This window comes from Carya illinoinensis, chromosome 4 (assembly GCF_018687715.1).
Source record: "Carya illinoinensis cultivar Pawnee chromosome 4, C.illinoinensisPawnee_v1, whole genome shotgun sequence".
NCBI lineage: Eukaryota > Viridiplantae > Streptophyta > Magnoliopsida > Fagales > Juglandaceae > Carya > Carya illinoinensis.
In genome coordinates this window covers 17,361,531-17,389,061 of record NC_056755.1, presented here as the reverse complement: position 1 = coordinate 17,389,061, position 27,531 = coordinate 17,361,531, and the positions used below count along the sequence as shown (strand labels likewise).

The following is a 27,531-nucleotide window of genomic DNA, read 5'->3' as shown; positions in this document are numbered from 1 at the left end:
ATATAATTTAACTTTCTGCAGAGTTTTTGCTGAATGAAAATTTTCAGGTTTAGGCTGAAAAAACAATTCCAGATGAAAAGATGCGTTCTGAAGTAGTAGATCTATTTTCGAAACAACACCTACAGTCCCTTCTCTTTTCCGGGAAAAACAAAACAAGTTATACATCTGAGGTTTCATCCAAGAGCCACAAATGGTATCATTTTCTCAAATTGGGGACTTACAGAGCAAAATAATTTGGAAAATAAAAGGTAAATAAAAGGGGTTGTGTTTGCATAAAATCAAGGGCAATATATTCATTCTTCAACAAGTAACAATTTCAATTCTAATTAAAATCCTGCTTTCTACAAGTAATTGGGATGACCCTTAATCAATTACCTTAAACCAAATACAATTTTACTCACATCTATGACAACAGAGATGCTTCCATATTATATTTTCACAGCCCCTCTTGCTGGTCTCTACCACCACTTAGAGATCAGTTGATGAGAAACTCAAGATCACAATATAGAGCTGTTCTAGAAAAATAATTGCACAAAACATGAGGAACTGAAAGTACTTCACACTGAATCCATCCCTTCAACTTGCTGCCGGGCAAGGTATCTTTCCCTCCGTTCTTTCTGCAAACAAGAGAAACGGATGGCAGACTGTCAGATTTATGCAAAACAAAGATCATAGAAGGCCAATCAGATTGAAGAGAGAATCCCCTAATTATTTATTGCCTCACCCATTCATCTATAACAAGTCCTTCCCCAACAATTCGAGGACCTGTGTCTTCTGGAGGCTTCTTGCGTGCTTCAAGTGCAGCCTCGGCCTCTGCCAGCTGTCGCTTAAGTTTTTCCATTGCCTTAACAAAAGGAAGGTTAAATTTATCCAAACATTGTGTTTTTTTTTCTATGAACAGAATTAACAACGCAAGCAAACTTAGAAGGTAAGAGTGGCTCAAGAAAAACTAAACATACTCCAATTCTACTTACAGGGCTAGGCCGTTCGGGTTCAAGGAAAACTACCCGCAAAATTTGCTCAACAGCTACTTGATCCCTTTGCTCATCAAACTGCACAGAAGTGTCATATAACACATTTTATTCAACATCTAAATAGCATGGCATCAAAAAGAAAAGAAAATAAAAAATGAAGCACTGTGGTCTTGAATTGTAATAAAGAAAAAAAGGTGCACAGATGTCATTCGAACCAAGCTTTGCAGAATAAACACGAAAGTCCAGTTGATAACAGAATATGCTCAATATTAAACTTTACCTTTACTTGAACACTTAAAAAATAAGTCGATTATAATAATCATCATAATTAAAATGAGGTTAAATTTTCGTAATGCATGCGAAAGATATTTCATGTCACAAATTATTCAAGACTTAAATGAGGACTATTATTTTGAGAATGATATCAGGAAAGTTCAAAAATAAATTGCACAGCAATGTCACACATGCCAAAATATATATATATATATACATATATAAACAATGTCAAAGAATTCAAATGAACAAGAACATGCTGTAAATAAACTAGAGAATGCAAGGTAAAAGGGGCCATAGACATGGGCATAAAGCTCCTAATTTTGGCCCATCGCCAACATGCAAAATCCACCTGGTTGTCAAAAGAGAATGATATTTAAACCATCACTTCGTGCTCAAGATTTCAAAAACATACATTTCTTGTTATCTTCTCTACTTATTTGGTTTCCAGGAAATGTAAAAATTCAGGAAAGTTTGACTCAATAAATGCAATGAACATAAAATGCAGTTCCAACTTCCATACTAATTGGTTCCACTGACCTAGCATTTCAATGATGATACATATAATAATGCAAATATGAAGAACAGGATCAAGGCACTGCATGAGTTTGTATACCAAGCAGACACGAGAAGTTGAGAGTAAATTATATCTACAGTAAATTTCAGTCTTGAGGGCCTGCAAGATATACCAGTTCTGGTACATAGTCCATTTCACCTTTCACCTTTAAGCTCATGATTTTGAACTTAACCTTGCTCTTGTGATCTATTGGTTTCTCATTGTTCTCTGGCGGCTCAACAAATTTGAAAACTGTCGCCCGAGTAAAAAATTCAGAAGAGGAAACAATTTAATCAAGTGCAGAATAGCATTACAAATGTGGTGAGACAGTACCAAATGCCAGAAGAAAGAAAAGGGCAGGGAGAAGGGCTCAACAAGAAAAGATCAAGAAGGTTGACTTACCTGTTGCAATTATACCTTCACCGGGAGCAAGTATACCACCAGGAGGACGCATATAACAACTCTTTGGTGCAGTTGTTTGGAACTAAAACAACCATGGTCACTCATTAAATGTTGTAGTGATAGTGAAAATTTTTACAAGATATGTCTAAAACAATAATAAAAGTGAAAAACACGAAGACAAAGGATCTGCAGTAATGCCTTAAAACAACCAAGGTCACTTGTTAGATTGTCCCAGTGGTAGTATAAATTCTTAAAAGATATGTAAGAGCAATAATAACAGAGAGGGAGAAAAGGGCAGGATCTGCAGTAATACTTTCTTTTCCTATCTTATCTCAAAAGTCTAGCTTTTTTTTAATGGGTAAAAGAAAAATTCAAGCATTGTTAAATGACAGCAATAGCTCTCACAACTTGTATAGGAAAAATGTAGCACAGAATTTATAAACGGGTGTGGAAAATACAGACGAGATCTTACCATGGTCTGGCATCCAAATTCTGACCCTAGTTTTTCAGAGACATTGCACTGATCTTATGCAACTATTATGGCAAACATACATTTTATCAATACAGAACATCAATTGCTAAAAATTGCAAAAATTCATTCTTCCATATTATGGCGAACATAAATTTCCCTCAGTGAGCGTCGTTCCAATATGATAGGTGCTGATCAAAAATTGAATTCTTTATTGCCTAGTCACAGTCAGTTGTGAGGTTCTAAAACATATATTTTGGTTATCATATGCATAGGTGACTGCGCAGCACAGGCAAGCATCTAAAGGAAGAGAAAAAAAAAATACTATGTAAAAAGGCAAAGAAAAACAACAGCAAAAAATACCTACCTTGAAAGCCACAGGAGACTTGCTGGTATTTTTAATCCCAATGGCACTCCTGACTTGCTTTCCAGGCTCATCTTCATGTGGAACAGAATTCGATGAAATGGGTAGTAAAAAAATAAAAAAAATTACAAATAGCAATAGCAGAGGAACTTATTCAACATTATTGCTACCAATTATTAACAAAATATCCGGTGTAATATAGTTACAGCTGAAGCTTTCGATGAATTTAGTCGAGATATAAATCACATGCAAGAATAGGAAACCCAAATCAAGTCCTAATAATTAATCAAAACAATTCAGTCATCAACATGCATTTTAGCCACAAATTAATATATATTGAAAAAACACAAAAAACTGCAATAACAGAGGATTTCACTTGTACAGACTGTATAAAGAAAACCCAGATTTCAAACGATTCCACCTATCCAGCCACGCACTCCAAACTGACATATTGGTCTATGGCAGTTCTAACAATTGTAACTCATTCAAACCTATGAATCACGCAATGGAAACTAACCAATAGAAAAAAGAATCGCATTTCCAGAGATCAAACTAAGACGATCCATATCAGCAGTCGCCAAATTAATCAAATTTGCTTTTTCAAGTTTTATTTGGTATACCAATGAATGAACCAGAATTCGAGAATAAAGTGGAAGGCAATTCTAAAAGCTTGCTCAGAAGTATAAATAAATCCCTTGTAAAACAGACATACTGTCCACGCAACAAAGAATTTCAGTTCCAGAGACTCATCAAACAAGACCCAGATTCGTAATTACCAAATGAATTCGTCTAGATCAAAAAATTGAAAATCATGAACGGAATAAAAAGAAAATAAGACCCAGATCAAAGTTCAACAATTTTAACAGTAAAGCACACCCCCAAAACAACTAAATTCGTATAAAACCCCAGAACAGAAACTGAACTAAAAAAAACAACAGTCTTACAGGGAAAGAAGAGCTTGTTGGGAGGATCAAGTCGGAGCCTTCTTCGAGTCGGAAGCAGAGACTTGGCCATAGCCGAAACGGCATTCGAAGAATGCAGGCTCGAACTTTCAACAGCATGATGAGTGTGACTCAGACCAGAAACCGAAGCAGAGGCAGATGAAGAAGAAGAGGAAGCAATGCTTGCCTGCCAAAACGGCATTTTGCAAAGACTCCAAATCTTTCCATCCGTAGCTGATTTCTCACTATCAACAGCCATTTCTACACAGGGAAATCAGACCCCCACCAGTATCTGGGTCTGGACCTCGATCTCTCGTCGGAGCTGCTTACAAAGATGGGATTTTGTTTTTGTTTGAACTTGCGCATGAGCTTGAGAAACAAGACTTGCTTTTGACGGGAAAGCTCTTTACCACATGGCGGAAAATGACCTTTCAGCTGTGTATGTTCTTTCGTTACGCTTTTTCTGATATGTCGGAAATTCCGGTGGTTACTTTTTGGTTCTGGAGATGGTTTGTTTTACGTTGTTCCTTGTTGCAAAAACTATCCTATCACTCCACCCGGTTTGCCCGAATGACAAAGTGATTCTTGAGAAGAAAATCTCTTATTTTTATATAATTTTAATGTAAAATAATTCTATAAATATCATTTTTCCAGTGCCAAAATATTATATCGTCACAAGAACAATGAAAAGAACTGCCTAAAATAAAAAACTACTAAACCTGTATGGAATAAAAACAAAATGTCCTGAGATGTCATAGGTTGGTTGCCACCACACAAAGAGATGGGGGCCATTAGGTTGAGAAGGGACCAACTTTCCCGCCCCCAATGGTGCCTGCCAGCTAGTCTGATAGCCATGAGGCACCTTAAAGAGCCACACACCCAACTACAGGGTGAAGGGTGGACTGGTGACCCTTCCTCTCTACTAATTTCGTCTGGGTTTAGTAGGCATGTCTAATTTCGTGCTTGACAGCTTGCGACCTCCATACTACGAGGGATGGCATGTCTACTTTCGTCTGGGAATCCCAAGTGGTTGCTTTATGTCTCATTTATAATATCATATTAAATATTTTAAATAGTAATAAATAAAATATTATTTTTTAATATTAATTTTATATTAAAATTTAAAAAAATAAAATTATTTATTATATTTTATATAAAAATTTAAAAAAATTATAATGATAACGTGAGATGAGATAAAATTTTTAATTTTGATTAACGAAGGAATTCATAAGATCTCCTTTTTTTTAAAAAAATTTTGAGTTTAATATTTAACTTTATTTTAGTTCTTAATTTTATTTTAATTCTTAATTTCTATTTTTTATGGATTAATTTATTACATTGACATGGCATGATATAATACGTGAACATACATATAAACTTTAATAGCCCAAATAGAATTTAAATCTTCTGAAATTTTTATCTTAATTTTAAAGTTTAGAATAGAGAAAGATAAACACATAAAACGGATTTCATAATATTTATAATTACCCGAGTGAGTTTCTCAAACAACATTAAATGTTGATAAATGTTGCGGGATCTGCTTTATGTATTTATTTATGTCATTTTAAGCCCAAGTATTGATCTTTAGAAGAATCGTAACTTGAAAAATCAGAATCGGGTATGGACCGATTCAATGAATTGGAAGATTCAACAAGTTGAATCGGGCAATTCATAATAAGTTTGGATCTATTAATTCAATATTGATATAAATTATTTAAAATCATAGACAAAGCAATTCAAGCATTTAATATCATGCATAGAAAAGTATAAACTATTGACAAATTTCAATAAAAATATCATGTGAATCTCATTAGTTTATGTAATTCATTTATTTAACCTCAATTGTCAATATTTTTTTTGCCTCATATACGAGGAAGATAAAGATATTAAGTTACAAGCAAATGGCAAATGAAGTATTTAAGCACAACCACAAATTTTACACAAAATATTCATTCATCTCCTGAATTTTTTTTTTTTTTATTTATCAATTGAAGAAAATAACAAACTACATGTTTATCTTTCAAATTTTCTATGATTTTTATTGAATCAATAATGATAAAGCTAATATATGTTTAGTTCTATCATATTTTTGTACAAGAATTTTTTTTTTTTTTTTTTAAAAGCCTCAGTTATCAAACAACTTAAAAAATAAGTCTTGAATCGGTTGTAATTAGCTCAACTCAGTTTGAAATCGGCTAGAATCAGTTTGAATCGGCTTTGGTGAACGATCCAAAAAAATCCAATCGAACAAATTTGTTGAACCTTGATTCATATCCGCCAGTATATGATTGACAATAAGCATGTCAATATATTCCTTGACGGTTATGTTCTAAAATTTGATTGTATGTTAATGTTTTGATTGTATTTGGTTCAGGCTATAAAGTTGGAACTTGGATCTTTCTTCTTCTCTTTCCATGTACACATGACTTTTCATCCTTATTTTAAAGAATGCAGTACATATATTTTCCAATACTCTTAATCTAAAAATAATGATGATAAAGTGATACATCTGAAAACGTTTTCTAATTATGTCTTTCTCTGAGAACTGAAATATCAGTCATTATTTTTCATCAACAGAGAATGCTATATATTCCACTACAGAAACTAATAATGTTGAGAATAGAGAGTACAGAATCAATATGCACAACCAACTTGTCCCAATAAAAATCTAAAGGAATGAAAGTGTGAGCCTTGGGGGTTCATTAATTTTAAACAATTGCCATTCTTTTCCTCCTGATCTTCCAACTCTTACTTTCCAATTTCTGTTTATTCATTGAAAGATTCGGTTTTTGCTTAAAGAATGGACCATATCCTTTAATTTTTTATATAATTAGAGAGCATGATGGAAGAGCATGATATGTTATGATAGTTTGACATTAGAACCTGATCTTTGTGGTGCCATTAATTAAAGATAGCCAGCCACATAGGAATGGCCACTGATACTCCCATGTGGCCCTCTTGCAAAAGGCATCACTCCTTTTCCATATAAATTATTGTTGATAGGCAATAATGTAACCTACCAAGACATTGGGGGCAATTAGTAAGTTGTTAGGGCGTAATCCAGCAGTCTCTGGATAAAGTCGCTTTTCTTTTCCCCTGGTCTCATTTTGTTGTCTGAATGCTGGGCCCATGAGCTTATTTCTTCTAGGTGATTTACTGCCCTAGTCATTCTATATGATAATTCAAAAGATAAGGCGGCATAGCATAACCTTTTCCTTGGTGGGGATTTGTTTTCCAAGCACGCTGTAAATATATATCATGACAGATGTTTCACAAAGTCAGTTACAAGATCAGTATCTGCAGGAGGTTCTTTCCACTGTAGAAAGCAAGCAAGCAAGGGGCAGTTTTGGTAGAGGATGTGCTACCAATTTATCAAAGCTTGGAGGCTCTGCTCGTTCTGCAGCTGAGTGCGTACATAAGTTCTGATTTCTTTAGATCTTTTGTACTTTCCAATACTTAGGATTCTTCCCCTTGTTTTGGGTAGGAAGAATGGATATGACTTGTTCTGGCTATTAGTATCTTCCCAATGTTGGAGGAGGAGACCAGTCAGGAAAAGCTGCCATAAACTGGAGAGTCTTGGCCAATTTGAAAGATCATTTGGTTGAGTTGAAATAACTGAATTTTGGGCTGTTAGATCAAAGAAGAGTAACTCAATGCAATTCATAACTGTTGCAATGTTCTTTTTTATTTTTTGACTTTAGTTTTTACTTTCTGATGTACTAGGATGGAGATCTTCTCTTTGTAAATTTGATTTGGCTGCTGGATCAAGTTTCATTTGTATCCATACAAAGAAGAACACACTGGCCGGCTTGATTGTCTCCATTTAAGTCCAGTATATTGGAACCTAAGAAAGAGTACTTTTGTTTTGATTTAAGTTGCTTCCAATCCTGCATTAAAAATAAAAATTGTTAATCATAGCCATAGGTTTAGGGAGAGTTCAGTGTGGCAGCAGAAGCTGATTTTGCCAAGAATTTTCCTGATGTGCCGAGTGTCCATTATTTATGTTTATCAGGGAATAATTGGAGGGATCTTCCCAATCGTACTTAGTTTCGTGATTGCAAAGGAAATTAGTCAAGATCCGTTGGACTGTTTGCGTTGTCTACACTAAGCCTTGTAGTGGTACTTTTGGTTTAACAGAGTCAAAAGAACTACTTTGTAAGGTGAAGAGAATTGGTAGAGGGGATTGAAACTTGCCACTAATCTACTTGATAAGGTTCTGCCAGCCTGGGGGAAAGGTACGGATTGCCTGTTTGTTTTTTTATTTTTTTATTTTTCTAAACAAACAAATCCATAGATAAATTAAGGTTTGGATTGGTTAACCAAAATTAAATAATTTCATCTCATTTCATTTCATATAATCATTACAACTTTTTCAAATTTCTATACAAAATATAATAAACAATTTAACTTTTTCAAATCTCAATACAAAACTAATATTAAAAAATTATATTATAACAATATTTTATTTATTACTATTCAAAACATCTTATCTCATTTCATCTAATGCTTACAAAATACTAGATTCAATGGATTAGGAGTCTCCAACAATCATTCCAAAACAAGCAAATGGAACACAAGATGAATAAAAAAGAAAAAGAAAAAAAAAATAGAGATCCAGAGCTAAAAATTGGCTCCCACTCATTTCCTATTGAGGAAAAACTGCTTGAAGCGGTTTTTGCATAGTTTGGTAAATAGACTATAATATTATGACTAAAAGTCACAGTGAATTGATTTGTGCTACATCTTGTTTGTCTGGACTGGATGTACAAAACTTTCATGACTACTTTATCTTGATCATTGGTTAGGGAATGCGAGAACATAGGAAAGTAGCAACTGGAAAATGAGTCAATATGCCAGCATAGGATTGTCACTGGTTGTGGAGGCGCATGTGGTTCATGTGCCACTCTTGTCAATAAGGTGATGGTTGGATCTAAGCAGCTGATTCTAGCAGTGCCACACATGACGGCGGCATACTCTCCCTGGCACAATGGTGTGTGAGTTTCACGTGCAGGATGAGCCACATGTGAGGCTCATGCGCCATTCTTTTGATTATTTTTCTTCCACCTTTCGATAGATCGACGACTAGAGAGCCTATTGGGGTAGTCGTAGGAGGATGGTAGGAAGTAGATTGGCGCATCTCGGTGCTACAAACAGAAAATTACAGAAAAATTGGGAAGAAGAAGAAGAAGAAGAAGAAGAAGAAGAAGCTATAGATAGTTCTGGCGTTGGTAGGATAGGAGGAGCGAGGGAGGAGCCAAAGCTCCACCCCCCTCTGGGCTGAAGAAATGGAAAGATGGCCGGAAGTTTGATAGAGAGAAAATGGCATCTAGAGAAACACAGATGGGAGGAAGTTGTGTGTGCCTCTAGGATTTCTTACTTGTTAGTTTGTGGTGATCAATTCTGTCGAAGCCTTTGCATAGATATTTTTTTTGGGTGTTTTTTCCCATAGGTAATAGGAAGACATTTTATTCTTGAATACCTTAAAAGCAATAAGCTAGAAATCTCTTATATGACTTGGGCATTGGTGATGTTGTAAGAATTTAATTCTATAAGTTGTTCTACACACTCCACACTTCTAATAGGATCATATTGGCCTAATTAAATTAATTAATTAATGAATTATAATGATATACAAATTGTTCTAGCTCTTATGAAGGTCAAGAAATCTATTTAAGTATTGAGAGAGTTAGGAGGGTTCTCACCTATAACATAATTGTGCCTTTAACCATGGAGAGACACTCGAATGTATGTTTGTTAGAGTAATCCTAGCTTCTCTTGTGATCAGAATAACTCTTCATCAAATTACCATAAGAGAGATACGTTTTTTATTTTATGTAATTTTATTAAATTCGATATTAATTTAGAGCATAATTTATCTACTTAATGAGGTTTTGCCAACCTGGGGAAAGGTACGGATTTCCTACCTTTTTTTTCTTTTTCTCAAGTAAACAAATTCATAGATAAACTAAATAATTACAAGATACTAGATTCACTGGGGTGAGAGTCCCCAACAATTATCCCAAAACAACCAAATGCAACACAAGGAGGGGAGGGGAAGAAAAGGGGGGGGGGGGGGGGGAGGGGAAGACATCTGGAGCCAAAAATTAGTTTCCACCCATTTTCCACTAAGGGGAAGCAGTTTGAAGTGGTTTTTGCATAGTCTTGTAAACAGACTATAAGACTACGACTAAAAGTGAATTGATGTGTGCTGCATCTTGTTTGTTTGGAATGGCTGTAGGAAACTTTTACGACCACTTTATCTTGATCATTGGTTAGGGAAAGCGGGAATATAGAAAAATAACAACAGGAAGATGAGTCAATATGCTGGCATAGGAATGTCACTGGATGTGGAGGTACATGTCATTCACGCGCCACTCTTGTAAATAAGGTGATGGTTGGTTTGAGAGACCTAAAGCCACCGATTCTAGTAGTGCCACACATAACCGTGGCATACTCTCCCTGGTATGGTGGCGTGTGAGTTTCATGTGTAGTTTGAGCCACGTGTGAGGTTCACACGCTGCTCTTTTGATCATTTTTCTTCCACTTTCTGACAGATCAGCAATTGAAGAGTTTATGTAGGGCACATGGTGGTCGTAGGAGGTTGATAGGTAGTAGATTGGCGCATCTTGGTGCTACGAATGGAAAATTATGGAAAAATGGAAAAAAAAAAAACCTATAGATAGTTCCGATGTTGGCAGGATAGGAGGAGGGAGGGAGGAGACGAAGCTCCAACCCCCTCTAGGTGGAAGAAACGGGAAGATGGCTGGAAGTTTGGTAGTAAGAAAATGGCATTTGGAGAGAGAAACACAAATGGGTTGAAGTTGTGTGTGCCTCTGGGATTTCCAGTTTGTGGTGACCAATTATGTCGAAGCCTTTGTACAGAGAATTGTTTTTGATGTTTTTTTCCCAAAGGTAATAGGAAGACCTAGGCGTGCATTTTATTCTTGTTTTGGATATTTTTTTTTTAATAAGAAAATACTTTCATTAATTCATAAACCAACTCCACTCACATCAATGAATCAAACCAAATAATTAGGAGATACAATTAGGGAAAGAATCCCACCAAACTATCAAGTCTTCTAGATGCTAGGCAAATTTTGCCAAAGTATGAGCTGCATCATTAGCCATTCTTCCTCTATGTTGGATTGAACATCTTGTTTTGGATACCTTTAAGGCTAATGAGCTAGAAATCTCTTGTATGACTTGGGCATTGGTGGTGTTGTAAGAATTTAATTCTATAAGTTGTTTCACACACTCCACACTTCTAATAGTATCATATTTGCCTAAGTTAAATTAATTAATTAATGAATTATAATGATATACAAATACATCTAGCTCTTATGGTGGCTAGGAAATCTATTTAAATACTAAGAGGGTTAATAGTTCTCACTTATAACATAATTATGCTTTTAACCATGGTGAGATACTCAAATGTCAGGTTATTCGAGTGATCCTAGCTTCTCTTATTATCATAATAACTTCTCATCAAATTACCATAACATAGATACGTTTTCTATTTTATGTAATTTCATTAGATTCAATATTAATGTAGAGCATAGATTGTCAAAAATCACTTTTGAAATTAAAGTTTCACGTTAAATATATATAACAATTGGTATCAGAATATATAATTACAAATGATGTATACTTTTGATTTTGAATCCTGAATGAAAATATAAATTCTGGATTGATCAGATTGCATATATATTGAATTTTACGCATTTGTTTTGGTGAGTGAACTCGTATTGCCGCGAACGGTTGGTTGTACGTGAAGTTTCGTGAATAATTCTAATTTTTTTAATTTTTTTATAGCATATTTTTTAAAAAATTTTAAAATAAAATAATATTAAAAAATAATATTTTAATCAATTTTTAATTTTTATCTCATCTGTCCAAACATATTTTTCATGAGAATTTATTTTTCTCTCTGTTTTGTTTGTGATTATGGCCTGATTATGTCACGGAGAGAGAGAGAGAGAGAGAGTCACACTTCAGTTACCGTTCAAATCTAGAAGATGGAAGTGAAGGACGAAGTGTAGCGTTCTGTCTTCTGAAGTGGGAGCTAGACCAATGGGCCGGACGTTTGTAATGGGTCATTTACATATTGAGTCTTGTTATCTGATTTGGGTTTTGTTATTTCAATAGTCCTTTATTTAACTTTCAGTCCAGTGGACTAGTCAGCCTATTTATTAGTGTATGTTACTGTGTTGTTGTATAGTAAGGGTTAGAAAAGGCATCTTGGTTGTTTATAATTCTCGTGTGTTAGCCTTTATATGGGCACAGTTTGTACGTAATGTTCTTTATGCCAGATTTTATGAAAAAAAAAATAGTTACTACCTTTCCGTTCTTCCCCTCCATTTTACTCAGCTTAGAAGTGAGCCCTTTACTATTTTTGTCAATCCTTATATAGATTTTACAAAAAATACAATATATATTATAGCATTAATACAAGAGTGTTACATTTTTGGCATTAGAGATTTCATCCCAAGTGAAAAATCATGGCTGAAAGAACAAACTCAATCAATTTTAAGATGAACTTTCGACTTTGAAGAAATCTACTAATTCCCAATTGAAGAACTTTGAGACAGAAATGTTAGCCCCCAAAAGATAGTTTGATTCAATGGTGCATCAGCTTGCTTCTCTAACACTGGAGCTATAATACAGGAACAATAATAACCCTCAAAATGGGCTCTCAGAATGAGTAGGTGTAGCACGGAGGAGAGCTCCACTCACGCCTGGTAAGAATTGACTTCCCCCCTCTTTCCATAGTGAGCATCCTAGTGGCTGGTTTTATAAGACTAATCACTTTTTTGCTTACCACAACACACTACCACATCATAAGTTAAGGTTGGTTTCATTTCACATAGAGGTACAAGCGTTGGTTTGGTTTTAAGACTTGGAGGAGTAAGGGGAAATTCAAGATTGGGAGAGTTTCACTCGAGCTTTGTTGGTAAGGTTTGGACCATCCTCTTATGATGATCCCATTGAGTTCTTAACTAGGCTCAAACAAATTGGATATGTAGAGGAGTATACAGGCTGGTTTGGATTTAGAGATGAGATGAGATAACATGGTTTTAGATTAACGATGAAAGTTAAATAAAATATTGTTATTATTATTTTAGGATTTGAAAAAGTTGAATTGTTTATTATATTTTATGTGAAAATTTGAAAAAATTATAATGATAAGATTAAATAAGATAAAATATTTTCTGAATCCAAATGGAATCTAACTTTGAAGGGTTGTCTAATTGGCTGAGAGTTTTATCATAAGGATACAAATTGAGTTGTTTCCTTAGTGGGCTAAATGATAAGATTAGACTTTTAGTATGTATGTTTAATCCCAAGAATTTATTGATAGCCTACCGCCTTGCTAAGACCTAACAAAAAGAGAATGTAGTTTTTTTTTTTTTTTTCAAAAGGCAAGGTCAAAGCTTCTTATCATTAATAAGCCCTCACTGAGGTGGAGGAAAACCAATAATAACTTGTAGAATAACAATACATCAACGTTGAATAAAAGATAATCCCAATTTATCTATACGAACTAAACCCCAAAGACGACCTTGCACCAAATTGTCACAAAAAAAATCAGCTATTCTACCTTTAGATCCTTCTTTAGTTAAGAAATCTGCCGCCATATTAGCTTCTCTATAAATATGCCGAAAACAAACCCGAAGCAAGTGAACAAGATCCTTCATTTCCTCCCAATAATCCTATAGAAACCAATATCGGCAAATACCCGAACATAACCAACCCACCACCACACTAGAATCGGACTTCACCAACAAATCTCTCAAACCAAGTAACTTGCACAGCCACAAGCCATTAAGCAATGCTCTACATTCCACAATTGTATTAATAGTATATTCATAAAAATGAGCAAAACCGGCTAAAACTCTACCTTGAGAATCTCGAATAATCCCTCCACCACTAGACATCCCCGGGTTACCACAAGAACCACCATCAACAACATTTAACTTGAATCTCCCCTCTACCAGCGGTACCCAAGAAATAAATTCTGACATCTTCGCACAAACTGGCACAATTGGACAATGTAACTCTTGCAAAATTGCACCATCATGTGTCCCAATTTTTTTGAACTTTTGAACATTATTAGTGATATCCATTAATGTTACTTTAATAGCACGAATAATCACCCAACTATTCAATTTTTTTGCCTTCATCCTGGTTGCACAGCGAACCTTCCATAATTCTTAGGAAATAATTATTAGAAGTATGCCACAAGACCACCCTACCTGCATAGCTCCCGCGGCTCGAGCCCACCAATAAGTCATCATAACATCCCAGTTTCGCATATGTGGTAATTGAATTCTATAGGCCAATGCAAAATAATTCCAAACTTCTCGAGCTGCCTCTCCCTCACAAAGAATATGATGAATAGTCTCTACTTTTGCATTCCTACAACAGTGACACTTTGAGGCAATTGGGATCCCAAGTTGCTAAACAGCATCGTCAATCGTTACAGCTTTTCGTCTAACTCTCCAGCATAAGAAAGACATTTTTTTCGGCACAAGATCTTGCCACAACCAATGCCTCCAAGTGTAGATTGGTCCCTATTTTCGAGTCACTTGCCAAGTTGATTTTGTTGTGAAAATTCCGTCCACCGAATGCTTCCATACACAAATATCTTAACCTTCACGCAGCCTCATCCCAACTTGAATGATCTAATCAACCATATTTTTTGGTACTATCTCTCTAAGCATAATGCTGGAGTCTTTAAACACAAAACCCATACTAACCCAAACAGCATTGCCACTACCTCAAACAACACCCCAACTAACCTAAAAGCCACTATTCATGTTTAGAAAATTAAAACACGCCAAATGAAGAGGAGGAGGGACAAGGGTCGACTATGTTATTATTGTGATTTCAAGTGGAGTTCAGGCCATAGGTGCTAACAACCCAAACTGTTCTTGACAGATGAAGTGGATGATAAAACCGAAGTAATTGATGAAGGGAAAGACAAGACTGCTAGTGAAGAAATTTTGGACTTTGTCAATAACCCTAGCCAACCAAAAATTTTCTTACATGCACTTATTGGTTCTCTAAACCTTAAGACTATGAGAATTAAGGGAATGATTGAGAATCAAGAATTGGTTTAGTGTAGCCGTATGTAGCACTTCTTGGATAACATCATGAGTTGCTATGTATAGGACTCAAGGAGACAATATTAAATCCAAGCTATTCTTCTATCTAAAGTATTATACGTTTTTCTGTCAAATAATGAAGTAGTTAGATACCACATGATTTCATGCCTTGATCTATTAATATTATAGAATAAATTGTCTGATTGTGTGCTTTCATGTACACTAAAGAGTCACTACTGACCTAACAATGCTTGAATATTATGTTGGAATAGGTCGCAATATATATTTAAATATTGAAGGAAGAAAGTTTGAAATTATTAAAAATCTGTGTGAACCAAGCAGAGGAAGTTATGGAAAATAAAATGAAAAGGCATTTGGAGGCTGGTGGAATTCAAACCAATGCATTGGCTGGGGAAGTGACGCGTCTCAACCATTGGGCTAGCGCATCACTTCAATATTAAGTTTAACTGTTATATTATTTAAACATAATTCAAACAGTTAAGTTAAAAAAAGATGCAATTTTTCATATGCGACTCTTCAAGTCTATAAAGCAGATCTGTACGAACGCGAGACAAACTTCTTTTTCTTCATCCCAGTTTTAGACTTCACCATAGAAATTCAAGAACTCTCCAAAATTGCTATTTGTAGAGTTATAGATTTTGTTGTATCCTGAAGACGATTTGCTAGGAACCTTTTAGCAAGCTCTAATTGAGTGGGGGCAAATATCGTTTTAAAGACAGTATTTTTATATGCCTCAAAGCCTACAAATTTCCCAAATTCTCTTTTCAATTCCTTATTTCTTAACATATTATACATATATGTTGCACCTAGCTAGCTCTAGTTGTGTCTAAGGCTAAAGCTCAAGGATTTTACCATGCTATTGTCAAAGGATCGAAAATAATTCTCAATACGTGGTATGTGCAGTAGTACTACTAGATCATCTCCAACGAAGATCTTTCATAGATGATTTCTTCTGCATGCAGTGCTCATGATCAATGATATTCAACAAGATGTTTGTACATACGTATGTTGTTTTTCTATTCTTGTTTGCGAAGTTAATGTGCATGCACATAACAATTGGCAATATGGGTTGCTAATTCTCATTTTATAGGTGCATATATATATATATGGTACTTCCTTTGCCCATTTTTCTATGTATATTAATATATAACTATATGTAGTGATTGCAAAAGAAAAAATATTTATAAAAAATTAGAACCAAATGTTTGCTGGTGCAAAATTAGGAGTATTAATTACATAGAATTGGATGCATGAGTTTGCTGAAGAGTAATTGCCCAAGCATATGTGCGTAGTGATCTTTCAGCGTACTGGACTTAATTACAAAGTCTCAACTATATCGAGGTGCATAAATAAAGTTTGGGTTCATAACAAAGTTAAAACCCATTTAAAGAAGCAGCTGTGAGAAATTAGCCCTAAAGAATAATAAATTAAAAAAATATTACAGTGTATTCAGAGAAATTAAGATGCGATTGAGATATAAGTGAGTTGAGATAAAAGTTGAGAGTTGAATAAAATATTATTAGAATATTATCTTTTAATATGATTATTATTTTAGAATTTGAAAAAGTTGAATTATTTATCAGATAATCAAGAATGACCGCTTCTGAAGGGATTGATATGTTCAAGCTGAATGTGCTAGCCAAGACAAGAGGAAGGCCAAAGAATTGGTTGAGATAGCAAAGTAATCTTGATTGTGAATGGAGATTATAGGAAGAACATATGAGAGAGGTAAATAGTGACTCGATTTTAGTTGGGAATTGTTAACTGGTTTCAATTTCAAAGGAGGGATTTTATTGATATAATGTGTGAGCTTTGAGGAGCCCTTCCTGTTGGAGTCTTTTAATTCAAGAACTTAATATTTCTCTAAAAAGATTATCTAGTAGAAAGAACAAAGAGTTTTGGTACACTTGGTTCTTGAAGCTCGAGAGAAAACGACACGCAATGGAGAAGACTCCGGTTTTGCATTTCATTTCATTTTGCTTTTCCTACTTATATTTTGTTTTTTAAATTTAAAAGCCATGTCAGCCACAGGGACGCATGATGGTTGTACGTAGACTTATTCTAACTTTGGTGCTAAGAAAAGCAAAAGCTTACAAGATGAGGATGAGGAGGTTACTAATATATTGGCAGTGGCTGGTCTCTAGCCCTGACAACATCAATGAGTTTTATTAAGCTAAAACTACTAAGAGTTTGCAAACCCTCAAACAGTTAGATTACTTAGTCTTTTGACTAAGAAAAAGTGCCCCAAAATGGTTTTCTAGGTAAAAATTAAATGTAATAAAAACTATATGGAAGAAGTTAGAAGGGTTTTGAAATTTGATGGTTGCCTTACTGTTGAAAGTGTGAGTTGTAGTGGTGGACTGGCCTTATCATGGAAGTTCGGATGGATTGTCAAAATTATGAACTACACCGAATGGCATATCAGTGCTACAATTTAAGAGAGTGAGAATGGACCTAATTGGATGTTCACATGGTTCTATGGGCATCCTAACACTTCGAAAAGGGATTCTAGTTGGGAGCTCCTGAAATATCTCAAACCCCCATCACCAATGGCATGGCTATGCACAAGTGAATTCAATGAAATTACAAGCCAGAGTGGAAAGGTGGGGGCAGCCTATAGACCTTACAAGTAGATGGAGTCTCTCAGATCGATTATTGATTTTTGCTAGTTGAATGATTTCTCCACCTCAGGCCAAAAGTTTACATAGTCTAATAATAGTCATGGAAGGGAATTCACTAAAGAGATGATTGATAGAGCCATGACAAACTAGGAATGGAAGGATTTGTTCCCAGATGCTATGTGGAATGTGTTGCCTACTGTCAAGTCTGATCATTCCCCTCTTCACATCAACATGGCCTAGTAGTTTATAGGGAGGAGGAGTTCGAAGGTTTTCTTGAGCTATTAAGCAGCCTGGGCGGCAAGGGAGAACTATTCCAAAATAGTTGAAACAGCTTAGGGTAAAGGTATTGGAGGAAATGATGGAGCTTCTATGATTAAAAACAAGCTTGCAAATTGTCAGGTAGCTCTCCAGAAGTTGAATGCTAGAAGGATTAGACAGGATTCAAAAGTAATCAATAGGGGCTTATCTCTCATTGGAGAACTTCAGGAACATATCACTGGTGATTATATTGACCAACTACTTAAAAAATGGCAACTAGAGGTGGAACAATCACTAGCTGAAGAGGATACTAAATAGAAGCAACAAGTCAAGCAACATTGGCTGAGAAATGGTGATAGAAATATTAAGTTTTTCCATATGCAGGCCAATCAAAGGAGGAAAACAAATGCTATCAAAAGTGTCATGGACCAGAATGGAGCTTTGGTCACTAAGTAGGAGCAAATTGGTGAGTTTTCACAAGTTTCTTCTCTTTCCTCTTTACCTCCTCTAATCCCACTAAATTTGAAAGTTGTTTGCTTGGTTTGATCCATGTTGAACCCAAGGTTTTAAGTTTCATGTGATTATAAATCTACATATGGATTTTGATGATAACAAATGAATTCAAAGAATAAAGGAGTTTCAAGCTCAAGTTGTTCACACAATGGAATCAAGCACATCAAAGAACCAAGCATGAGCAAGAAGGAAACAAGTTCACATTAAAGTCATAGAATAATCTTGTAAATCTCTTAAAATTCGAAATTAGGATTAATGCTCAAAATTAATATTTTATCATAAAGCATTAAAATACATTTTCCACATGTGCATGAATATTTTTGAAAATTAAATTTGAAAATTTTGAAAGATGATTGATTGTCATCTTTTGCATGTGCATGCCTTGATTAAAGGGTTGAATTTTGAAAATATTAAAGATGATTGATTGTCATCTTTCACATGTGCATGTTTTATTTGAATATTTTTAAAAGTGATTGATGCTTTTTTAGACTTATACAAAAGGTAGATGATTTTGTTTGAAAATTTTGAAAAGTAAAGTGTGCTCATTTTGTCATATGCAAAAAGTAAAAGATTAGGTTTGAATTTTTTGAAAAAGGAAAGTGTGCTCCTTTTGTCATATGCCAAAAGTAAAAGATTAGGTTTGATTTTTTTAAAAAGTGAATGATGTTGTCTTTGACAATTGAAAAAGAAGAACCTTTTATTTGAATTTTTTGAAAAAGTGAATGATATTGTCTTTGACATGTGAATCTTTTTAAATTTGAATATGAAGTCTCATATGCCTATAAATAGATCATTTGAGAGCTTCACATTTACAACACCAAGAGCATACAACATTCATTCAAAGCTTTCATTCTCTCTTCTCTAAGCATTGAGCCTTAATCCTTGTTCATTTTGAGAGATATAGTTTATGCTGTATTGTTCTTATTTCACTCATTGAGGAGTGTTTTCTGATAACCTACCCACTATCAGCTCTTGTATCAGAAAAAGAGTGTGTATAACCCTTGTGTGTGTAGAAAGTATTCTACACGGGGAATAGTTGAATCACCACGTGTAAGGTGATTGCAAGTGTAGAGGGTGTTCTACATGGATCCTTTGTAGCGGTGTTGTTCAAAGGTGTAATAGGTTTCTATCTCCACCTGAAGGAGATTGAATAGTGAATTTGGGAATCCTCAAGGGGTAGCTTGAGGCGAGGACGTAGGCAGTGGGACCGAACCTCGTTAACATACTGAGTTTGCTTCTCTCTTACCCTTACTCTTTATATTTATTGTTATTTCATATTTTGTTTATATTTTATATTATATATTTGATTTATAATTGTTATTTTTTTTAATACAACTCAATTCACCCTCCCTCTTGTGTTAGTCATCTGGGCAACAATCTCAAATGTCACTCTTGGTATGAATTTGAATCTTATGAGGCAATTCATTGAAGAGGAAGTTAGGCAAGTAGTCTTTCAAATGAACCCATTCGGATCCTCAGGTCTTGATGGTTTCCCAACTTAGTTCTATCAAAGCCAGTGAGAGGTAGTTGGGAAGAAATTTACAATTTCTCTCTTCATATCCTTAACCAGGGTGGGCCTCTTAATGGTATCAATGATACCGTCATCACCCTCATTCCCAAACTCAAGGAACCAAAAAAATTGACTGACTTTAGACCTATTAGCCTATGCAATGTAATTTATAAAATAATTTTAAAAAACATTGGCTAATAGGCTTAAATCAGTACTTCCTGCGATCATCTCCTTGAACCAAAGTGCTTTTGTACAAGGAAGGCTTATTACTGACAACATTTTAGTGGTCTACGAGACTCTCCATTCAATGAACTCTCGGATCAAAAGGAAAACAGATTTTATGGCTCTTAAACTTGACATGAGTAAAGCTTATGATAGAGTTGAGTGGGGTTTTCTTGAAGTAGTGATGATCAGATTAGGTTTTAATCAAAGATGGAACTCTCTCATTATGGCTTGTATTACTTATGTATCCTATTCAATATTGATTAATGGAGAGCCCCAAACTGCTTTCAATCCTTCTAAAGGCCTCAAACAGGGAGATCCCCTCTCTCCTTACTTGTTTATTATATGTGCAGAAGTTTTGTCTTCCCTTTTATCCTAAGCCGAGACTAGTGGCAGTATTTCTAGTGATCCAATTGGAAAGGGGCCTATTAGCATCAATCACTTGTTTTTTTTTTTTTTAGATGGTAGTCTTCTCTTTTGCAAGGCTAATTTTGAAGAGTGGTATAGGATTTCTCATATCCTTGAAACTTATGAATTGGCTTTAGGATAGGTATTAAACAAAGAGAAGACCTCTATATTTTTTAGCAGAAACACACCTAAAGCTACTCAAAGGTCTATTCTAAACATTGCTGGGGTAAGGTCTTTTGGTTCATTTAAGAAATACATTGGGTTGCCTACTGTGGTGGGAAGATCAAAATCTGCTGCATTTCATTCTCTTATTAACAGAATATAGGCAAAGATCTCAAACTAGAAAACAAAAGCCCTTGCAGCTGCTGGTAAATGGGTGCTTGCGAAGGATGTTCTTCAAGCCATTCCCACTTACGCTATGAGAATCTATCTTCTTCCCCTCTCTATTACTCAAAGGCTTAATAAGCTCCTAAAAACAATTATGGTGGGGTTATAATAAAAATCACTTAAAGATTCAGTGGGTTAAATGGGACTAGGTAAGCCACTCCAAGGAACGATGTGGGTTGGGGTTTAGAGATTTCAGAAGCTTTAATATTACTATGCTTTCCAAACAAAATTGAAGGATGCTTTAGAACCCCATATCACTGCTTGCACAAGTTTTTAAGCAGAAATACTTCAAAGATGGGAACCTGTTGAAGGCTAAACTGGGCTATAGCCCTTCTTATGCTTGGAGGAATATTTTTGCTGGTTTGAAGCTGCTCAAGAAAGGCTTATTCTGGAGAATTGGTGATGGAAAATGAGTTAAAATTTGGGAAGATGGGTGGATTCCAAGACCTCATTCATTTCAAGTATTATCTCCTAGAGTGATTTTTGGAAGTTATCATCTAGTTGCTAACTTAATGGACTGTGATGTGAAAGCATGGAAAGAAGACTCTTTACAACAATTATTTTCTCCTCAGAAGGTTGATCTGATCAAATCCATTCCAATTAGCCTAGGGGCAGAGAAGACAAACTAGTATGGATGCATTCTAAGAATGTTTTCTTCGCCATAAAGAGTTCATATCACCTCCACAAAGATCTTGAGGCTAGCTCTGTGGGTGAATCATCAACTGGGTGGAGGAATTAGGGATGTTGGAAAGCAATTTGGAAATTGAAGGTTCCTAATACAATGAAAATGTTTATTTGGAGGGCTTGTAGTGAAGCTCTTCCCACTCTTTCTAATTTAGTGAAGAGTAAGATAATAGAGGATGGTATATGCCCTATTTGTGATTTAATTTCTGAAACCTCAGGCCAAAGTGATTGTGGGGTTATGCTGCTGCCAGAGATGTTTGGAGCCAAAGCTGTAGGAAAATTCAAAAAATGGTGTGCCAAAGTGATTATTTTCTGGAAATATATAACCATGTGGTTAAAACTCTAGAACAGGATGAGATTGAGGAGGCTACTGTGACCACAAGACTGATTTGGACAAGAAGGAATGAGCTCACACAGGAGAAGGGATTCAAACACCCAACTATGCTTCTCAAGAATGCAAGAGATGAGTTGGTGCTGTTTAAAAACTCCAACACTCATCCCTAGAAAGAGTAAAAAAGGTTTGCTCAATCTCATATCAGATGATAGAAACCTACAGAAGATGTTTATAAACTTAATTGGGATGCTGCTACTAAGAGTCAATATGGCAAGATTGGCATTGGTGTAATAGCAAGGGAATTCAAGGGTCAAGTTCTTAGCACTCTTCAATCTCCTAGGCACATAAATGATAATTCCTTCACTGCTGAAGCTTATGGATTGTTGGCAGTTTCTATTTTCTGCAAAGAAATGGGACTCACTAATATCATTCTTGAGGGGGATGCATTGCAAGTGGTTAATATGATGAATAATGCTACTATAGATTGGAGTTTAAGGGGCTTATTGATTGAGGATGCAAGAAATGTCCTAAGTTCTTTTGCTACTTGGTCGATTTTTCACATCAGTAGAGGTGCTGATATGGCAGCTCATTGTTTGGCTAAAGCTGCTCTTAATCTTGATGAAGACATATGTACTCTGGAAGATTTTCCTCAATGTATTCAGTCCACTATTATAAGTAAGATGCTATAAGTCTTCAATTATGAATAAAGATTAGTTTCATTTAAAAAAGAAATAGTACCTGTCTCATTGATAATCTATGTTGTGTGCTTACATATGTTAGCCAGAGGTCAAAATTGTGGGAAAGGTTTTTAAGTAAATGATTTCAGTCGTTAATCTAAATTACAGTGGGTGGGGGTTGAAAACCTCTACAATTACCCCAAAATTTCAAAACTTAAGTATTAAATAGTCAAAAAAGTCTATAAAGATAACTTAGGAAGATAAATTTGGGACTAATGGAGTAGCCCAGATCTCATTCTCTTTTAGCCAATAAATTGCAATATGGTTCAAAAAAAGACTAACTATGAAGGTGGTTTTTGTAGGAATTCCTTAAAGAGGTCTAACCTGGATCTCTACTGCAATTACGAGAGGTTGTCATAGATGGGGGTTACAATAGTTCTAGGTTAAATGTAGTGATTGAAGAGGGTATTTGTTTCTTATTCCACATACTTGGATATGAGTGTACACCATTTATGGGTTTTAGGAAAAACAATATGATAGATAGGAATAGAAAAATGACTTGATCACACCTACACAAGCATCTGAGAAGCATGAAAATCTGTACTGGTGTAGATGGTTAGATGTTTAAAATATGAGAAGTACGAATCTGATGGACCGACGCATGTGTCATTTAGAGCTCTGCAATGGAAGGTGCATGGGACCCCTCACATGCCACCCAATGTGACACTTGAGGCACACTAGCATATTGTTTTATGACATCTTTTCTCGCTTCCTATATATCAGCGAGCTAGAAATCTACTGTTGCAGTGCATATAACTCGAAGGTGGCCAGAAGGCAGTAAATCAATCATTTTCTGTCCCAAATGAGGAAAACATACACAAACACTTTACCTCTATAGCTTCTAATTACTTGTGGAAGAGGAAAGGAAGGGGGAGGGGAGAGAAAGGGGACGAGCCTAGAGTTCCTCCCCCTACTCCCTACTCAGGAGAATTATTTTTTTAGATTGAGATGAGTGGGTTACAAAGAGATGTTAAGAGGTAGTAGAAAATTCTAAATTGTGAATAATATGATTCCCTTTCCTTCAAATGAAATCCATAGCAATCACTGCAAAAAGCTAGAAATGATGAATTTCTGATTCTGTCAAATCAAGTTTGGGAACTGGATTTATTTCAATTTTATCCCATCTCTAATGGATGTTATTGGAAGTGATGCCAAATTTAGGGGCTAGCTACTATATTTCCATAGTATTTGAACCACATGAAATTTCACAGAAAGATGGAGCAACATTTCTTCTACCTGGTTGCACATTGGACAAAATTCTTGTTACAAATTCGGAATAATATTGCTTAGCTTAGCCCTAGTTTTCCAAAGTAAGAGCCTGTGACGGTCATGTATATTCAAACTCCAGAGATTTTTGAATTAAGTTGGGTATTAGGAAATATTGAAAAAGGATTAAACCTATATATTTTTTACAAGATGATGGGCTGTTTTAACTGAGAATTTCTCATTGTGATTTGGGAACCATATCAAAGTGTCACTTATTTGATTGTTTTGAGAAAGAGGAGTTTTTTGAATGTGTTCTATGCTTTCTTGTTCGAACAGTGTAATAGTTTTCTCAATATTCCAAGCATGCGGATTATTGGCTGTGATATTAGAAACTTTTAACTGAGGATCTACCTCGTTCATGTTTTCGATAAGCTTTGGCTTGAAATCTTCCATGTCTGGTATCCAAGATTCTTTCCACACATTTATTGATAGACCATCGAATATTTAGAAGCATGAGCCTTTTGCTAATATATCTCTTGTCTTGAGAAGTCCCTTCCATAGCCATGAGTCTGAAACTTTTGGAGCTGCACTTTTGAATGTGGTTGAGTTGAGTTTTTTTTTTTTTTTTAAGAGCTTGACTCATTTCCCAGCTTGTTTTTGCTAATAATGCCAGATTCATCGTTTCATTTAGTCTGAGGCGCAATCCACCTAGATATTTCAGCTGGCATACTAATTTCCATGATTTCATAGACAATTTGACTTTTCCCTTTGGGAATCCCCACCAGAAATTTTTAAAACTCCTATTCATAGTCTTTCACACTGACTTTGGCAATAGGAATGGCTGCACTTGATAAGTTGGAATCGAGCTAACGACTGAATAGCGTGTGGATTGACTACACACTATCATTTGTTTTTGTTGTAATTGTCCTCCTTTGAGTAGTGTATGGATTGTTTGTTGTCTGGTTGTGGCTCCCAGTGGAAGGAAAAATACCTCCCAGTTGTGTCGCTTCTGTCAGGGGTTTTAGAGTAAATTTCCTCTTTTAAAAGATGGTTGTCTCTTTTGTTGATGTAAAAATGTGAACAGTGTAGAGTTAAACTCTTGAATGATAAGTTTGACAGAGTTTTCTACCCACGGTTCACTTATCCATAACATCTTTAACTCCAATCTTTCTCATTGCCTTCACTGCAGCTCCTCCTCCTTCACTAGAGTTCAAACTTCAGTAATCCCTTTTACTTTGTTTGATGGGAGAGGGGGTGAGCATAACTTTACTTCCACATTAAGAGACCCAACGGTTGGTGATGAAGACTTAATGCCAATAGTAGAATGATTTATTTCAGTAAACAATGGATCGGTGGAGGTGGCCGCTGTTGTTGGTTTTGATGTGGGTTGAGGAAGCAACCCTCCATGAACGAGTCTGCTCATTGGCACAGAGTGTGATGGAGGCCACCCATCGTGAACAAGTTTGCTCATTGGCGCAAAGAGCGCAATGAGTGGATCGATGGATGTTTCTTCTATAGATGGTGCTTTTTGAGGAAATCCACTACTGGAAATAAGATCTTGCTAGGAGGAGACTCTCATTGGCTTCTGGAGGTTCAATAGGGCAGCATTGGTGATGGGCTTTGATAGAAATACTTCAACTGCATGGGATTTGACCGAGAAGCTTGAGAGAAAATTTTGGTGGGCTCCAACTGCATGGGATTCTAACGAGAAATCACTGGTGGTTTTCAACCGAATTACTCCAAGCGAAGGGGCTCCAGGGAGTTCACAATTTAATTCACCTATTTCCCCTTTCCCTTCTTTGCTTCTATCGATATCTATGTTTCTTGTAATATTTTGCAACTTGTGCTTCTCGGATGTTCATTCAAACAAATCATTTGAGTGTTGTCTTTTAAAATAGCCTCTTCCACTCTTTTTTCGAGTTGCATTGTTGCCAGAATATGAGCTTGGCTTTGTTGTGGTGGTGGATTTGGCCTTGTGTTATGAATATCTGCACTAAGCCATGAACTGAAAGGTAACTATGAGGGAATGGTTTTTAGAAAGGTGCAAAAAATTTGTGAGTGACCTAGCCTCCCAAATGCATAGCAGAAGTTTGACAACCTCTCATAATTGAAAGAAACCCATGTATCGATGTTATAATCTCTAGGGAGCCAGAATCCTTGCTTTAGAGGTTTTGTTATGTCTATTTCAACCTTTATCCTTATTTATTTTTTGCAGGCTATCCTAAACTGTGAATCTACATTCACCTCCACTAACTTTCCAGTAGCATTACCAACTTTAGCAACATTTTCAATTGTCATATAATCCAACGTGAGTCCATGTATTTAGACATAAAACAATGAAAAGTTTAAATTTATCTCATTCTAGGTAGATCTAGGGGGCCACGACTTTAAGATGAGCAAATGGCCTTTGAAATTCCATGGTGCTTGGTTGAGAATTCTCTGTTTGTCTTGTGGAGTTTGGAAAGTGAAAAGAAAGAGGTTTACCTCTTAGTCTTCAATATGAAATTTTTTTTACAAAGTTCTAAGCTGCTTTGAAACTTGCATGCAATGAGATTTTGTTTAGAGGACATGTTGCTATTATTCTTCCCACTAGTGCAAGTTTTGTGGTTACCTTTGCATAATCTAATGCTGATTCGAAGTTTAGATCCTAGCAGGAGAGAGCTTCCGTTTGTTGGATTAAAGAGTCCATTTCCATGATGGAGGCTAGTGGTGGTCCTTATTGTTTTTAGTTGTGTTAATATGTGGGTGGTTGAGGAAGGTGGTGGTTTTGATTGGTATTTGTAGGGCTGAACACCCCCCGACTCAGAAAAGGTAAGGTTCCGACCCAACCCAATCATGAAAGGTTCCAAAACAAGGAGTTCCGATCCGATCAAAATAACCGACTACCCGAACCTTTTTTTTTTTTTCCTTCTAGAAATTAACCGATTACCTTTTTTTTTTAATTTTTATTTATTTATTTATTTTAAGGATTGCACCCATGTTGTTCTTTGTCAATGCATTAAATCAATGTATCTTTATTATTTTTGATTAATTTTGAATGATGTTAGAGACTCTAACATTGTTTATTTTTGTGTTAAACTTGCTCTTTTGAGGCTTTTGTTTTGGCCCTTGGGTTTTATCAATGATAGGCATGTTTATTTGTCAACATCGGAGAACATATTCTAGAATAGTACAATCCATTTAGAATATTTTGGATCCATCTATATTTCGAATGAACTATGTTTTACTTTTTGTGCAATCTACAGTATCAATTTTGCATAGATGTTGGTTTATTGGGTTAAGGATACCATTAAAAATCAATTAAAGAATAAAACAATATAAGACTGGAATACATGTTATACCATAAATATGTGACACATGATATACTTGAAGGCTTTTTTTTTTTTTTTTTTTTGAAATATACCTCCTATTATCATTTCATTCATAGTTCAATTGGTTACAAACTTCACAGTTCAATTGGAATACTTAAAGGTTTCATTGAAAGAAATATAGCAGTTTTATCAATGGCTATAGAAAAAAAAAAATGATGCACTACAACCCAATAAA

At 35.4% G+C, this 27,531-nt stretch overlaps 1 protein-coding gene and 1 long non-coding RNA gene across 2 annotated transcripts; one reads left to right on the top strand and one right to left on the bottom strand.

The window, feature by feature from the left end:
• Positions 1–267: 267 nt before the first annotated feature.
• On the bottom strand, positions 268–4,662 carry LOC122307390 (vesicle-associated protein 4-2-like). Its single transcript, XM_043120258.1, has 7 exons — positions 3,983–4,662; positions 3,042–3,112; positions 2,206–2,287; positions 1,937–2,055; positions 975–1,052; positions 725–844; positions 268–617 (listed from the first exon to the last, which is right to left on the bottom strand). The coding sequence occupies exons 1-7, from the start codon at positions 4,236–4,238 to the stop codon at positions 558–560; spliced, it is 786 nt and encodes a 261-aa protein (XP_042976192.1). The 5' UTR covers positions 4,239–4,662; the 3' UTR covers positions 268–557.
• A 2,296-nt stretch (positions 4,663–6,958) lies between these two features.
• On the top strand, positions 6,959–7,846 carry LOC122307389. Its single transcript, XR_006241749.1, has 2 exons — positions 6,959–7,386; positions 7,464–7,846. It is a non-coding gene; the product is annotated as an uncharacterized LOC122307389 (long non-coding RNA).
• Positions 7,847–27,531: the final 19,685 nt, after the last annotated feature.